Raw genomic sequence first — 16,801 nt, 5'->3', positions numbered from 1 at the left:
ACCAATAATAGCTAAAGAATCATCTTGTGGACTTCCAAAATTTCTAATAAGCATTGGAAGCATCCAACAACCTCGTCCAAGAGGAATAAAAGAAAAGAGGAAAAAAGAAAAAGGCCAAACTCAAACGGTACAGCTCCCAAGTTCAAATATCAAAATACATAGGAATCGAAATCTCCATCCAGCACGAGAACAGAAGCTCAAGAGAAGCCTAGAGATCTGCAAAGCTGTAGTACAAATCACAACAAAAAAACACCTCCCCTAACGTCTGTTTCTGATGTGCATTGCACTACTAACCGTTGGCTTTCTCGCCGAAAAGCGCAGGCCAACAAAAAGAAACCCAGACACCCAACATGGCGCTCACGTTCCCCTCCCCACCCCACCTAACGCCTACCCCACGGCGCGCTAGGCAAATCCCATCCGTCCGTCACCCCACGGACGGCCAGGATGCGCCCCCCGATTCGAACGTTGGGGTTTATTGCTATTCAACGAGACTCCCTGCCGGGTCCTCTACTCCTCTGCTTCCCTGTCTGCCCCGCCGTGCCCGCGGGTTCTGTCCGTTACTGCTCGCTCTCTTGCTCCCTCGCCAGTGGCCTCGATCCCTTCGCCTCCGGCTATAAATCATTGCGTCCGCCATGGCCAGACCTCGCATCCCCACCACCCACACCTAGCCGTTGCCTCCTCTTCTTCGTCTTCCTCCGTCCAGTCTCCCCGCATTGTGTTGCTTGGCTTGCTCGAGGTGTGTTGCTTCTGCGCGCACTCCTCCACTTGCTGCAATAATTCGCTGCGGCGGCTGGGTAGGAGGACGGGGAGGAGGGAGCAGGATAAACCTTGGCACTGTGCAGATAGGGCTGGATCAGAGGAGGGAGGAGTGCTGACTGTGTCGCCGTCGTATTCAATCGACCGGGTCCCCCTTCCCCTGCCGCCGCACCGGCCACCACCCGCGCCCATCACCGGCGCCATCGTGACACGCAATCGCCCCCGTTGCGGTTCTTGCCTTGATCAAGACGGCTACCTAGCACCAACCTGTAAGTAACACCAGGCCCCTAGCTTCCTATTTAAATCTCGCACAGGCAACATGTAGTCATCTTCCACCTCGGGCCACTCTGGGCTTTCCCACCATTTCCGGCATTGCTCGACCTCGCACAACTTCTGGCTTTGGCTGTTATCTGTTGGTGCTCTGCCCCGGCTCGCCGTGTTGCTTTCCTGGGCGTCCCCACGGTGTCCCTCGCTCACATGGGGACGGGGATGAAACTGCTGGCCCGAGTGAGTCCTCAACTTGGCAAAGGGAGAGCAGAGGATTTCTTGTATTCTTTCTGTTCTTGTTCACACGGGTTTTGTACACTTGCTGACTCCGGCGGCTCCCCTCGTCGTCTTCACCTTGCAATCACCTTGAGCTTGTTGCGCACTAACCGCGGTAATTAGTGCTTGGTAATAATCCACCGCCGGTAATTCTCGCCGCCGAGAGCCCGAGAAGAGAACCGGCCGGGATCCATCCATCACGGGTTGCTTTCGCCGAGCACCCGCGCCGGAAGGCAACAAGCCGAGGCGACGCGACGACGACCGGATCATCACGGGGGATATTTCCCGGCGGGAGGAGTGGCTCGCATTGAAGCTGCCAATCTGCCATGGCGGGCGCGGTCCCTGCTCCAACCACTCCTCACAGCCCTTATCCGCATTACCTGCCCCTGCCCCGGTTTGCTTGCTCCGTTATATAAACCACACTCGCCATGGAGGAGACGGCACGGCAGGCTCCTCCTCTGTTCTTCATCTTCTTCTTCTTTCCATCCGCCCTCCCTTTCTGGTAAGACTCGGGCGGTTTCTTGCTCAATAGAAGTAGTGGTGTGGCATCCTCGTAGCCGTCGCAGTAACTGCACGAACACGCGTGCCGTGTCCTCTCGTCGCTGGCATGGAGCGCGTGTCCGGGGGGCACCCTGCAACTCTGCACTCGAGTTGGAAGCCTCGGAGGGGGCCGGCCGTTCACGCGTGTTGGGCTTTTGGAAAGGGGGGGAAAATGGTGGCTTTTTGTGTGTGAGGGATGGATTCCAACCGGTTGCAACAAAACCATGGAATTTCGTTCACCTTTTCTCTCATAGGAGCTCTGCTCTGAAAGACTGATATAAACCCAGCCGGCCCCCCTGTTCTTACCGGGCTCACACATTTGTGGCACGGCAGTCGGCAGGGCTCCATCTCCTCTGCTTCTGGTGATTGATTGGTTCGTTCCCGATTTCTCATGGCTCTAGCCTCCCTTCTTCTTCATCCTTGGTTTCACTGCCTTGAACTTGTAGTGCCTGTGCCTCGCAAGCAAATCGTGCTGGTTTTTCTTTCGTTTGCCGCTAATCTTCTGCCTTTGGGTGTTTACTCTTTACTAGTACGCAGTACGCAGAAGCTTTTTTTTAAAAAAAAAATTGCAATTGTTGTTTTTTTTCACTCTGGTCAAATTCCTGTTCAACGAGTACTGTGGTGTTATGAATTTACAGAGACTGCTACAGGAATATCTAATCTCCAGCATGTTAATCTTAATCCCTTTGTGTTTTTGAACAGTAGAAATAGAGAGAAGTAAAAAAAAAGCTGGCTGAACAGCCGTTACCGTTTATTTTGGCTCATTCGAACAGGCCCCAGTAAAAACTAAGGTTAGCATCAGGTCCCACCCATCATGTGATTGCTCAGAGAGCGCCTATTGCTTTCGCGAATCGCAACGACACCTGTATAAAAAAGACACCTTGATCCTGACAGCCTACCGGTTATACTAATTGTTAATTTCTCGTCCGCAATCCATTTGCAAGCACCACCAACACATGGCTCGGCCGACAAGTCAAGCTAGTCGTTGTAGTCTCGTTAGCACGAGCCATGATGGTTTCTTGGATCACTGCATCCCTGCATCCCCGGTTCTTGCCGCTGTTGACCGGTCATGGGCGGCGAGCTCGCCGGCCGCATCAGGTCGGGCGTGCTCGAGCCCCTGGTGGATCACTTCACGGAGATTCTGATCTGGTCGCTGCAATGCTACGACGCGCAGGTCCGGAGACGCCTCGTCCCGCTCCTTCGCCGGCACAGGATGGCGCTGCTCACGGCGCCGGCGGTGGCCGCGCTGCTGCTGCTCTTCTGGTCCGCGGCGTACGGCGACGCACAGCTGCCGTACAAGGACCCCGGGCTGCCCGTGGAGGACCGCGTCAGGGACCTCCTCGGCCGGATGACGCTCGCCGAGAAGATCGGGCAGATGACGCAGATCGAGCGGCTGGTCGCGTCGCCGCAGGTGCTCAAGGACAACTTCATCGGCAGCCTGCTCAGCGGCGGCGGGAGCGTGCCGCGGAAGGGGGCGACGGCGGCGGAGTGGATGAGCATGATCACTGACTTCCAGAAGGCGTGCCTGTCCACGCGGCTGGGCATCCCGATGATCTACGGCATTGACGCCGTCCACGGCCACAACAACGTCTACGGCGCCACCATCTTCCCCCACAACGTCGCGCTCGGAGCCACCAGGCAAGCACATTCTCTCCAGATTGCTCTGCCAGCTTGTGTGCAGCTTGCTAAGTTGTCTGAATTCCTCATGTTCCTTTTGAATTGCATCATGCAGGGATCCTGAACTTGTGAAGAGGATCGGCGCCGCGACCGCGCTCGAAGTGCGAGCCACCGGCATCCAGTACGCGTTCGCGCCATGCATTGCGGTGAGCATTCCCAATCCTTGAGGCGACAATGCCAGCCTCCCTTTTTGCTCCTAATCAGTTTTGCTGATGTTGCTGTTGGTACGCAGGTGTGCCGTGATCCGAGATGGGGGCGGTGCTACGAGAGCTACAGCGAGGACCACCGGATCGTGCAGGCCATGACAGAGCTCATCCCGGGGCTGCAGGGCGACGTTCCGCAGAACTTCACCAGCGGCATGCCCTACGTTGCCGGAAAGTGAGTGAAACAAATCACGGCACAGAATCCGGTGGTGTCTATCCATCTGCAACCTTCTTTGCATATGTTCTGAAATGGCTCGCCCAAATTAACTGTGCAGGAACAAGGTGGCAGCGTGTGCCAAGCACTTCGTCGGCGACGGCGGCACGCAGAACGGCATCAACGAGAACAACACCATCATCGACCGGCAGGGCCTGATGAGCATCCACATGCCGGCCTACCTGGACTCGCTTCGGAAGGGCGTCTCCACGGTCATGATCTCCTACTCCAGCTGGAACGGCTTCAAGATGCACGCCAACCACGATCTCATCACCGGTTTCCTCAAGGGCAGGCTCAAGTTCAAGGTAAAAAAAAAAATTATAACTTCAAGGAGTCCATTGGTCTGAATCACAGTGTCTTCAGATGCTCAATTGTTTTGCTCGTTACAGGGTTTCACCATCTCAGATTGGGAGGGTATTGACAGGATCACCAGCCCTGCAGGGGCAAACTACTCCTACTCTGTCCAGGCTGGAATTCTTGCCGGCATTGACATGGTAAGCAAACTAGCAGCAGCTTTGCAGCCCAATCTTGTTCCTACTTGTTACCATGGTCATGCTTCAGGTATTCCTTGGAGATGAAGCTAATCCATTGCTGTGACTGTGATGCGCTGCAGATCATGGTGCCCAACAACTACCAGAGCTTCATCAGCATCCTGACCGGCCACGTCAACAGTGGCGTGATCCCGATGAGCCGGATCGACGACGCGGTGACTAGGATCCTGCGCGTCAAGTTCACCATGGGCTTGTTCGAGAACCCCATGCCCGACGCCACCTTGGCCGACCAGCTGGGGAAGCAGGAGCACCGGGACCTGGCGAGGGAGGCGGTGAGGAAGTCGCTCGTGCTCCTCAAGAACGGCAAGCCTGGCGACGCGCCGCTGCTGCCGCTGCCCAAGAAGGCGGCCAAGATCCTCGTCGCGGGTAGCCACGCCGACAACCTGGGGTACCAGTGCGGCGGGTGGACCATCGAGTGGCAGGGCGACACGGGCCGCATCACCGTCGGCACCACCATCCTCGACGCCGTGAAGGCGGCCGTGGACCCGTCGACGACGGTGGTGTTCGCGGAGAACCCCGACGCGGAGTTCGTCAAGAACGGCGGCTTCTCGTACGCCATCGTGGCCGTGGGCGAGCACCCCTACACCGAGACCAAGGGGGACAGCATGAACCTGACGATCCCGGACCCGGGGCCGAGCACGATCCAGACGGTGTGCGGCGCCGTGCGGTGCGCGACCGTGCTCATCAGCGGCCGCCCCGTGGTGATCCAGCCATTCCTGGGCGCCACGGACGCGCTCGTCGCCGCGTGGCTGCCGGGGACGGAGGGACAGGGCGTCACCGACGTGCTGTTCGGCGACTACGGGTTCACGGGGAAGCTGCCGCGGACGTGGTTCAAGTCGGTGGACCAGCTGCCGATGAACTACGGCGACGCGCACTACGACCCGCTCTTCCCGCTGGGCTTCGGGCTCACCACAAAGGGCAAGGCATACTAGACCCGGTGCTCTCCTGCAGCAGGGGATGGTGGATTGGTGGTAGGGGTAGGAAATTGAATTAAACAGTGCTCTGTCTGGCGCAGGGACATGAACTTGGGAGTTCTTGGTTCCTTGGCCGTTTGTCAGTTAATTTTGGTGCATGCTCAGTTCTCAGTGGGAGTACATCCACTCCACTAGATGAGCGAGCTCATTCTTATATGATATATTGCTTTGATCTTTGCTCAATTCTCTCAAGGGCTGTTTACTTGTATGGTTGCTTATAGTTAAACAAGTAGAAATCATATTTTCGACTCAATGGATCAGAATCAAAATCCGACAGGTTCAATAGAAAACTGATGTCTACACAAAATTCAGAGACCAACAATACGGGAATAGCACATCTCAGAGCCAAAACAGGAAAACTGGCAGCTTAAGAATGGCTAGAACGAAATTGCAGGCGACCAAGATTCTAAGTAATATTTTACAACTCAAGTAAACTAAGCTTTTCAATGAGCTATCCAAGTGATTTTAACCGTTGAGCAAGCTATGCTTAAATGGTATATGCAGCAGTGCTCGAGAACAAGTTAATACTCGCAGAAATTTGACAGAAATAAATGGTACCGCGTCCCCTTTCCTCCTGAAATCGTCGTTTCTCAAGTTCTTTCACACTTCCAGCCGTGGCTGAGCGCCTGAAAGGTATCCAAATAAAGCCGTACTGATAGAAGCCACCCTGATATAGTGATATCTTTGTGGCAATACATCCGGCCAGGCACGAGTATAACACAGCGCAGCAGCCATCAGGTCGAGATTTTTTTGGAGGTGAGCAGCGAGCGTCCATTCACCAGTCGCGCATGATTGTTCAATTGGCAGACCTCACAGACAGTATGAACAAACAAAACCTCTAACCATCAACAGGACCACTGGCTGCCAGCCAAAAGATCATCACGTTACGCATGGGGAGCAAAGAGCACAGGAGCGTCAAGAAATTTCAGAGTATATGGCCCCGTTCAAACCAATGCTTGCTTCCTCTACGTTAGAAAGAAGCTTGGCCTTTGAACTGATGCCTTCAGGATTTCAGGGCATTGCTGTTATGGGGCTGACTAAAATTTACAACATATACAGTTACACCCTTTGTGGTCTTCTTGAGCTTGTGGAATCCTTTTGCTCCTTCGCGACAGTATCCATCCCCATACATAATCTCATTCAGCAAGGAGCAACCCGCACCAAAATTTTCTCCTGCGTAGTGGCTACCTCTTTGCATATGAGAGATAAGGCTCTTGGGCTATGGTTAGAACATCTGGCCTCTCTGATTGGTTGTATGTCAAGCACCGGCGTATCAGATCCTGTGAAATCAGGTACTGGAAAAATGATCAAAGTGGCTCACAGATGACTGAAACAATTGTAGAATGAAAACGAAATGGGGACTCAGAACTGAAAATCCCATATAGTGTACATCTAAATGTCTTCATTTGTGGAAACTGGTAAGGTGAGATGACAATTTGCCAGACTAATCAACATCAGCAAATTTTCAGTGCAAGCTGAGGGCAGAATAAACATGCCAAGTCAAACAATGCGGTAAAATGTACATATCATTAGATAGGCTGTGGAATTGGCACATTTACTGACCAGTTGTTAAACAATTCATGATGACATAAAGTGTATAGTTTAACCCAAACTAGCAGATGCACTTGACATGTATAGGATCTTTTAGTGATGGGATATGAAAAATATTTACACAATCTGAACAAATTGGAAACGGACCTTTGCCTCATTTGATACAGCTGGCTTTGAAGGGAACTCCACCCTCCTTGCGTTGATAATTGTATCTTCCCGAAGTATTCTCTCCTGAGTCTGGTCATGGCCAAAAGGGCGCCTTCCAAATAGCATCTGATAAAACATTACACCAGCTGACCAAACATCCACCTGCATGAAAGAGGAATAGAAAAATTAATGCGACATGGCTAATCAGGATTAAGTTCAAATGTTAAATATTATTGTTGAAAGTTGATTGGGTTCAGGAGGCTATAAATGAGGTCCAGAGCTACAGACATGGCTTTTACATAAATTGCATACAACTAAACCACTTCATGCTAGCTACTCACCACTGAAATATCCCAAACTACTTACTAGAGTGAGGAGCTAAGTAGAATAAATTAAGGAAAAAAACCACAACCACAAGAATCATAATAGCTTTTCACCAGTGGATGGCATGATGCATTAAAAGAAAGAACTGTTGCCAGATATAATTACCTTGGATGAAATAAATGGTGTTTTGCTGAGGTCAAAGCATTCTGGAGGAAGGTACCTGAAAAGAAAACAGAACACAATAGTAGGTTGACATGCCTGCCATCCTAAATGAATAATGGCCAAAAAGGAAAACAATGATGACCTGCCATAATAAAAACTAAATGTATGAAATGCCCACTTGTTCAAGTAAGGGATTATAGGAAACTAGAAACTGATCCATTAGAAATACAACAGTGACTGTACACCATGAAAACGAAAGGTAATTCTTTTCGGTTTTAGAATGATACATGAATGCTGCAACTCTAATAGTAACATGCATCATTGCACCAGGCATATAGATAAAAATGCAAATAGCTAAAAAATTCCACAAAAGCAGGTAGCTTGAAAGTTTCTGTGGGCTGGTACAAAAGATCAACTGTACAGATCACACTCACTGACTCACCAATAGGTTCCAGCTCCCTGAGAAGTAAGTTCCATTCCCTGAGACCCAACATCATCCTCCACTATCTTGCTGAGGCCAAAGTCTGTAACTTTTGCAACACCGATTTCATCGAAGAGAACATTGCCAGGTTTGAGATCATAGTGAATGATCTTTTGACCCCTCTTGTTAAGATAAACCAATCCCTGAAATATTTGAACAATTATGATTCTTGCTTCTTTTTCTGGAAGAATTGGTGTTGCTTTAAGGACCGCATCAAGATCCTTGCCTGGGTAAAACAACAGCAACGAAGAGAACGTTATTACATCTTACAGCTCATGATTTCCTGATCTGAGAGTTCTAGATTTAGCTAGGAAAATCATCATTAAGGACTACAACATTATAACTTAAAAGCTTCACAGGGCTGACCAAAATACGTCTCAAATGAAATGTATGTAAATTACGATAGTGGGCATTGGAAGATTTTTTTTTTGTTTTCAATGAGACAAAATGTATCATGTTCTTAATATAGTCGGCAGTGGATGCTACAACAGTTGTGGCTCCATATAGAAGTATCAAACACAGAATTGTTAGCAGTCAATCCAGCAGAGTTTGCGGCCCATATAATTTTCGGAAGTTACATTTGCAAATTTATCCAAATATATCAATGCTATGCATGTAAATTGATATCTAGTATATATCTAGTATTTATCCAGCATTAATTTAGAACCAGCAAGGTTGTACATACATATATAACTCAAAATTATTAATAGACTCTTATTATTATTTCCACTAACAATATATGCCTGGGAAAAGGTTGGTAGCACTTCTGAATTACTAGTTTATGCCAGCATAAGACTAAACAAATAGGTATCAGCAACAGCAAACAAGTAAAACAGACACACAATCTATGTTGCTATATCAAAGAGGATTTAAAAGGTCATAAAAACATATAATACCACTGCAGTATTCTAGGACGGTGCAGAATGTATTGTGATCAATCTCAAATATATCCCATAGCCTGACAATGTTTGGATGCACCAAAGTTTTATGAATGTTATATTCACGAATTGCATGCCGTATGTAGCTCTGTTTTTTCTCCTCACTCCATTGAGCATTCAAACCATGAAGCTTGCATGCCACATACTTGTACTCCACCAAATCGAAAGCCTGCCCAAAAGAAATTATTTCATGTAATTGACGGAACTATCAACTCAAAATTTCTGTGAAGCAGATGCACATGGTAACCGTACACATTGGAGTGACTTCATGGAAAAGAAAATAGCTCCAGTAACTAGCCAAATGTTCCAACATGAATATAATCATAAAAATAGTTTAAGATAGCACACTGTAAGTTATTCTAGGACAAAGTCCATTTTACTCCCCTCACCTATCCACTTTGTCCGCTTAACCCCCTGAGAAAAGTTTTGGCTCAACTAACTCCCTTGAACTATTTTATTTGGTCCAATCTACCCCCTAATTAGATTTCTCTTTTTTGTTTCTTCGTGTATGAGTTGAATTTTGAGTTCAAATTTTGTGAGCATATACAAAACATGATGCCTTATGTTAAAAAATTATACTACGAATTTTTCATAGTTATTTTCATAGGTTAGGAATATTTAATACAAAATTGATCTTAGATATACAAAACTGTATGAAAAGTAATCATGAAAAATTTCTAATGTATTTTTCTAACATAGAGACAAAATCTGAAATTAAAATTTAATTTGTATGTGAAGAAATAAAAAAGAGAAATCTAATTAGGGGGTAGATTGGACCAAATGAAATAGTTTGAGGGAGTGAAGTGAGCCTAAATTTTGCTTAGGGGCTTAAGTGGACAAAGTAAATAGGTGCGGGGAGTAAAATGGACTTTTTCCGTTATTCTACCATAGTAAACTTTTCTACAGAAAAATGGGCCTTAAAGTAACACCTACTCTCTTTAAGCAAGTTCTCCTGATAAGGGCACATATGTAACTAAATGGTTGCAAAATTCAGTGTTTCTTCTTCACAAGCGAAGAATGACTGTTTTTATATAGGCTGAGCTAGGTTGATGTCTCAAATTCAGTTTATGATATTATAGGTAAAGCCAGAGTCTACCTTGTAAACCTCACTAAACCCTCCCTTTCCAAGAAGATTTAAGAGAGCATAACGATGGTGAAGAATTTGGAAGTTGTTAAAGCGTGATCCATCTTCATCTCTGAGACGCTTCATCTCTCGTATAAGCCTCCCCTTTTCCAACTCATACCGATCTCTTTCTTTCAGATACTGTTCTTCCTCCTGAAATACAGTAACGGAAAGCAGATAAAGAAAGGTGTACCAATAATGAAAGTAAACCGTGCCCCCCAAAAAAATTTACCCGTTTGATACTCGTTAGCCGAGATTTACATATTTCGTCCTGTAAGAGGATGTCCTCTTCAGACATGCTAGTCTCAGCATCACTGCCATCACCCTTGTCTAAACAGAAAGTCATTACAAAAAAATGAATAATAACAAAAAAATGAACGAAGGAAATAAATTGCCAGAAAAAATTATACAATTAAGCTAGTAAACACTTTTTATTTTGTTAAGCTTCTATTAATTTTTTTATCGCGCTTGTGATTATGGAGGAAGATTTCCTTTGTACAAAAAGGATGTACTGGAATGTCAATGAAGGAGGGTTTCCTTTGTACAAAGGGAATGAACTGGAATATCATAAGAATAAATCTACATTGACTGTTATTTCATTTCAATAAATTCATAAACAATATTGACAATTTGGCATGCATTGACGTTGTGTGCAACTGTAAAACATATGCAAGATAGTGCAGTTCGAAGCTTATGAAGAATTCAAGCCAACATGAGGCAAGAAAGTCAAAATGAATCTAAGAGAAAAGAACAGAGTTACCAGATTGTCTTTTCTTAAGTGATTTACGATGCCTTTCAATAGTCTCTTTAGTTTCCAGCAAAGATTTCTACAGAAAGATCCAGCATACATCAGCAACTCAGAAACATGAAAATACATGATTACCGAAAGAAAAAAGTGAGATGGTGTAGAAAGCAAACAGACAAAACCTATAAAGATATGGATTTCATTTATACAGTTTAGACATGAGAAAGGGCTAGGATGAAATGCTTATGTAGGAAAAAACAAGTACACAACCATAGATGACACCGTAACTAATTCTCACAAGACTAAGGTGAATTCAAACTTCAATACTAGTCATTGACTGACATGGATCTGAGGCACAGGCACCTAAAGTTGCAGAGCAGTCAAAATGCCTCAATAGATGAAGCTTTGTGAAAATTTTGAAATGCACACATTTTTTTCTCAAACACGCAGGAGAGCTGCATATCATTATATTAAGAAGAAGAAAAGGGATAAGAACCCTTACAACAACCACACACCCATTGTGTCAATAAAATCAACCTCAGAGTACAAATGTGTTTCCTGAACATGATGCGTCTGGTCTTGAGCCCAGGTGGGTGGCCTCCCAACTGGAGGCCCTACCAACCGACTACTGCGCGGTTCTCAGCTATCACATATCAAAAAATGGACAACCATACAAATACAAATTCTACAGCCTACAGGTCAAACCATTATATGATATTATGGCTAATATGTGCGTGCCAGTAGGCACACCCCTATGGAGTTGCAGAAACTCACCAGGTGAGAATTAAGATCTTTTATTGCCTGTCCATCTTCCCAAGTTTCAGATATGATAGTTCCAGCTCTGAGTTATGAAAGAGGATAGGAAATTAACAAAAGCTGATAATCTATACAAAAACAGAAAAAGAGAGAAGAAACAGCGTTTGCTATTAAAATTTTTACAGTGTCAATTTTAAAAGGCATACTAGATAAAGAGCTGCAGTTAGGGGAACTCTTTGTAATGGAACTGTTATTTTCCAAATAAAATGATCACTCTGGACACTATTAAGCATAAAACACTGGAACATTGAAAAATTACCTCATAACACCAACATTCCCAAGTCTGAAAGATTCCTGCCTTATCCTCATTCGCGCTTCTTGCCTCTCTGCTTTTGACACAGCTATCAGCAGATCAGACAGGACCTTCATTTGCTTCATCATTGAAAACGAGAACAGTGAGTTATGGGTAGCATGGAACGAGTATATTGCACACACAACTTCTTAACAGATGACTATATTCAAGATCATGTGCATGAAGAAGAAAGCAAGTTATCTCCTATAGTTATTCAACATGATATGCATGTGGACAGTGAATTTAAAAGTTTTCAGAATATAGCAGACCAGTGTAAGAACAAACAGTAGCTAAATCAAACATGGTAAACTATAAGATAACATGCTGCCAACCTTTGATCTCATTTGTTGATCATGATCTTTGAGATCCTTCAATTCCTAGCAGAATAATGCAAAGCCAACATGTCAAGACACTAAAAAAAGGCGTGTTTAAATGAAAATTGATAGCAAGTATCTCCTTACCTTTGCTAACCTATCACTAAGCTGATGGTAATTGGTTGCTTCTTGACGCGATTTAGCAAGCTCCTCCTCCAAACATGCAACTTTACCACGTAACATTGATAATTCTTCCTATTCAAAGGAAAGTGCTTAAGAAGAGAATTGCAACAAAATAGAAAAATGCATATACTTGTTTTTCTGGTATAGTTTATTCACAAGCATCCCAAAGTGACATGGTATCAGTAAAATATTTCGCTAAGGCTGCTTATGCTTTCTGACTTCTAAGGATATCTTAACTACAGCGTTCTAGCTTAGAGGGTTGGACTGCCTAAATTAGAAGGTCAAAATGAAGGTGAGTGGAAACTATCCCAGCAAATGGGAAGAAAAATGAGGATGAAAACCATGTCTAAAAGCATTCTGAAAGATTCCATGTTTATGTATTAGACAGATCCAAAATGACACATTCAGAAACAGGCAAACATGAAACATAGACAGTTCCAAAAGGACACATGTGATTAAAAAAAGATGGAATATTTACAAATTTAACAAAAGATGAAGATGTCAAGCAATGAATTACCTGTAAAGCAGCCTTGTCGTCATGGCCAGATTGAACACTCGATCGGGGTTCCTGTTGGAGTGTATTCATAATTAGAAGATTAGGATAAATTATTGTGTATAGGGTGCTATCAAACATCTGTTTGTTGTTGAATGTATTTTTTTTTTATATATCAAACACCATCTATTTCAGCATTCTGTAACTGACCAAACCATATCCTTAAACAGGAAGTGAGTTCGAAAAGGTCTTTATATGCAATAACATGAACAATAGCAGACTACAGTACAACAATTTCTTCACTAATATATTCATTGCTTTTAGAAATTAGAAATCAAATGACTTAGAAATAGCTCCCACAAGAAGGGCCCAGAAGTTTGCACATGATAAGTTAAAGTGCAAGATAGTAGCAAAGTACAAACACAACCTGCCATTGCCCACAAGCAAATCAAAACCAGTTTGGAAGTTAATTCGAGATCTTGGTAGAGCATACCTTGTTGGTTAATTTATCTAGTTGACCATTTGTTACAACTGACGAGGAAGTTGAAGTCACTCGTGTTTGATCAGTCTTTGAGCCACGGCCTCGGCCTGTACCCGCACGACCCCTTCCACGGCCTTGTTTTTTTCTATTTGAGTTGTCCGAGGACGATCTTGAATCCATGACATCTAAAATCTTTGCTGCCTCATTTGCCGATCCCTGATGCTCAAATTAAGAATGCACCAAAAGAAAATGATTGTTCAGACTTCTGAATGCACAAACGAATGCAGGAGAGAATCATATAACAGATTACTCTGTTCAGTTCCTATAAGATGAGTCCACCTCAAAATTTCCAAGAGCAAGGATGTGGTCACCATCTGGAGATCTTGGACGCTTCAGGGTATTCTTTTGTATCAAGAACTCCTCACCATTCTGATAACCAAAACAGAAAACAGTGGAATGGTATCAGGGCTAGGGTAAGGATAAAACTAGAGATGGGATTATTTGACTAATTTGTGGTCAGTTACACTAGCAAACCACGTGCACATGTTCAATAAAAGAGCACAAATAGTTCCGACTAGCAAGAGATCATAGCATCATAGGCAATGCACAAGCAAAGGAAAATAGGAAATCGAACATGCTATGTAACCACGCTACTATACTTTGAGCCAAAAAAGGGAAAATAAGAAGGGGAGCTCAAGGTTTTGGGCTGACATCGTCATCGGAAGAGGAGGTCTCAGGCAGCTCCTCCTGGTCCATGAAGGCGACAGTGGGGGCGGATGCAGCCATGGGATGCTGCGGCGGTGACGATGGGGTGGAGACAGCCTTGCCGGCCATGCGGGCCTCGAGCTTGGCGAGCTTCGACGAAGACGGGTTGGAATTGGATGATAGGTGCTGCACTATATCCTCCCCTGCCGCGGACGATCCCGACATTGCCGCCGATTGCCCCCGGACCGGATCGCGCGCCCGGAAGCTTCCAGAAGAAGGAACCAGAACCGCGCGAGCCAGGCACTTCCTCTCTTCCTCCCCGCAACACGGCGCGCGTGCACACGAGCCGGCGGGTGGATCTATCTCAAAACCCTAGCCGTACGTGGAACGGGAGACGGCGAGCTGAGGTGGATGTAGCGGCGGGAATGCTACGGGTGGGCGGCGACCGGTCCAGGCGGGGCGAGCAGCAACCGCCGCTTCCTTCCCCCCTCTGCTCCCTGTTGACTAGCTGGTCTCCGCTGCTGAGTACGGCGGCGGCGGCAACTGGAGCTGACGCCGCGAGGCGCACGCGGAGGCGGGGGCGAGCCGCTTGCCTAGCTCGTCACGCCCGGATACGGAGGCGCGGCGGTCACCCACCTCTCTTCCGCTCCCTTCCTCTCCCCTGCGAGCGATTCCATTGCCACTGCGCCTTTATTGCTCTGCTCCTCTTTTTTCCTCAGGCTCCACTGGGCCTTTGGTTCCATTTAGGCCCATGTAGGTGAGTCCCGCGAAGGCTCGTTTCGTTAAGCCCATTGGCCCGTCGTGTCGAAGTGGACCAGTGAAGCGGTGGTTACTGCACGGTGCCCCGCGCCGCCGCCGCCGCCGCCTCCAGTCCTCCTCACTGCCGAGTGGTGGATGCGATGGCGGCGAGCGGTATGGAGGATGAGAGGTTGAGCGGGGAGGTCAGGCGGGAGGAGGAGGATGACGACGTGCCGCAGTTGAGTGCTGCGGCGATGGAGGCGCTGCGAGAGTTCCTAGCGGAGCAGCAGCGGCCAGAGGAGAAGGATGAAGAGGGAAGGGAAGGTGGGGTGGAGCTGGTTGCGGAGGACTGGCGGCTGAGCCAGTTCTGGTACGACGAGCGCACCGCGCGGGCGCTGGTGGAGGAGGTCGTCCGCCTCGTCTCCCCTTCTGGCTCGGGCTCCGCTGCCGGCGCCGTGGCCTGCATCGCGTGCCCGACGCTCTACGCCTACCTGAAGAAGACCGACCCCAGCGTGCCGGCGCAGCTGCTGGAGTACGACGAGCGGTTCGGGCAGTACGGCGGCGACTTCACCTTCTACGACTACAACCGGCCGGAGGAGCTCCCGCCGGCGATGAAGCACGCCTACCGCGTCGTCGTCGCGGACCCTCCTTACCTGGTATGTCTTCTACCTTACCTGGAGATTACCTATTAGGTGTTTGATTAGTTATTGGCGTTTGAGATTAGTGTGAAATTGGAGGAGAAATGGTGATTCGTTGGTTGTTAGTGCAGAGTAAGGAGTGCTTAGAGAAGGTTGCCAAGACGGTGTCTTTCCTCGCACAGCCTGAAGGTTCATTCCTGCTGATGCTCACAGGTAAGTGCTCGAGGCAATTCTGTGACAATTGAATGAGATCAGTTTGGTGCTTTGATACTTTGATGCTGTTGTGCAACCAATAAGCTATCGTGTTAAACTCCTGTATGATAGTTTCACCTCGCTTTGATACTTTGATGCTGTTCTGCAACCAATGAGCAATCTTATCAAACTCCTGTATGATAGTTTCACCTTGTAATCTATAGCCAGTTGGTATTGACTTGAACTAGATTGTGCATTGTTACATTTGGTAGAATGATCAATTAAATTAATGTGTTGCAATGAAGCAAGAATTAAACCAGTTGACTGCATCATTCAGAATAAGATCATCTGCTTCGACTTGTATGTTAACTGTATATGGTGTAGCTTAAACCATTGTAGCATCAGCTGTGCGACAATTCCGAAGTGCAATGGTATCTCTTATAGTCGTGACCAATATCTTGATAGTAAAAACTCTTCATTCTATACCGAAACGATGATGGAACGCTGTAAAATGCTGTATTGTCATAAAGCCTCTTCATTCTATACCGAAATGATGATGGAACGCTGTAAAATGCTGTATTGTCAAACGGAAGCTAAAACGGATTCAATCTTATATTGCCAGGGGAAGTTCAGAAGGACCGGGCGTTGGAGCTCCTGAATGTTCATCCCTGCGGTTTCAGGCCTCAGCACTCAAACAAACTGGGCAACGAGTTCCGGCTGTTTACAAACTACGATCCGGCTGACAGGCTTGGTGGCTGGGACTTGGGAGCGAAGTGATGGTGCTCCCATTTAGCTGTACACTACGTACTATTTTGTTACTGGCTCTTGTTAGTGTCGGTATCCTGCTTAGAGAACGGTCACCGCATGATTTGGCCGCTCCAGAGCTGTTCCATCCTATGAACATGCTGTGCTGCATCTTTGTTCGGCAGCTCGCTAAGCAATCACTCCAATTTGAACTGTAGCGACAGTTGTTTGATAAATCTGTGCGCCACATTTGTGTTTACACCATTAGTGTACCTC

The 16,801-nt window shown here is 46.8% G+C and overlaps 3 protein-coding genes across 7 annotated transcripts; 2 read left to right on the top strand and 1 right to left on the bottom strand.

Moving 5' to 3' along the window:
* The first annotated feature begins 552 nt into the window (after positions 1-552).
* Positions 553-5,641, top strand: LOC117837884 (uncharacterized). Of its 5 annotated transcripts, none has more exons than XM_034717689.2 (7): positions 553-1,025; positions 3,014-3,477; positions 3,572-3,662; positions 3,749-3,894; positions 3,995-4,238; positions 4,323-4,427; positions 4,547-5,641. In XM_034717689.2, exons 2-7 carry the CDS (start codon positions 3,053-3,055, stop codon positions 5,414-5,416), a joined length of 1,881 nt encoding a protein of 626 aa, XP_034573580.1. In that variant the 5' UTR covers positions 553-1,025; positions 3,014-3,052; the 3' UTR covers positions 5,417-5,641. The 5 variants fall into 5 exon arrangements, with proteins under 5 accessions (XP_034573580.1, XP_034573579.1, XP_034573581.1 ...); XM_034717688.2 differs by lacking the exon at positions 553-1,025 and adding an exon at positions 1,083-1,263; XM_034717690.2 differs by lacking the exon at positions 553-1,025 and adding an exon at positions 1,495-1,801.
* Positions 5,642-6,320: 679 nt separating this feature from the next.
* Positions 6,321-14,857, bottom strand: LOC117837883 (serine/threonine-protein kinase TOUSLED). The gene is made up of 16 exons (XM_034717686.2): positions 14,220-14,857; positions 13,848-13,937; positions 13,521-13,724; positions 13,052-13,102; positions 12,499-12,606; positions 12,370-12,414; positions 12,005-12,117; positions 11,704-11,770; positions 10,945-11,011; positions 10,417-10,514; positions 10,158-10,337; positions 9,020-9,230; positions 8,085-8,349; positions 7,646-7,700; positions 7,157-7,318; positions 6,321-6,738 (listed from the first exon to the last, which is right to left on the bottom strand). The coding sequence occupies exons 1-16, from the start codon at positions 14,436-14,438 to the stop codon at positions 6,643-6,645; spliced, it is 2,031 nt and encodes a 676-aa protein (XP_034573577.1). The 5' UTR covers positions 14,439-14,857; the 3' UTR covers positions 6,321-6,642.
* Positions 14,858-14,978: 121 nt separating this feature from the next.
* On the top strand, positions 14,979-16,784 carry LOC117837888 (uncharacterized). Its single transcript, XM_034717694.2, has 3 exons — positions 14,979-15,607; positions 15,721-15,802; positions 16,404-16,784. Exons 1-3 carry the CDS (start codon positions 15,113-15,115, stop codon positions 16,556-16,558), a joined length of 732 nt encoding a protein of 243 aa, XP_034573585.1. The 5' UTR covers positions 14,979-15,112; the 3' UTR covers positions 16,559-16,784.
* The last annotated feature ends 17 nt before the right edge of the window (positions 16,785-16,801 follow it).

The sequence above is a fragment of the Setaria viridis genome, chromosome 9 (assembly GCF_005286985.2).
Source record: "Setaria viridis chromosome 9, Setaria_viridis_v4.0, whole genome shotgun sequence".
Taxonomy (NCBI): Eukaryota; Viridiplantae; Streptophyta; class Magnoliopsida; order Poales; family Poaceae; genus Setaria; species Setaria viridis.
Note: the sequence above shows the minus strand (reverse complement) of the source record. Positions and strands in the feature narration are given on the sequence as shown.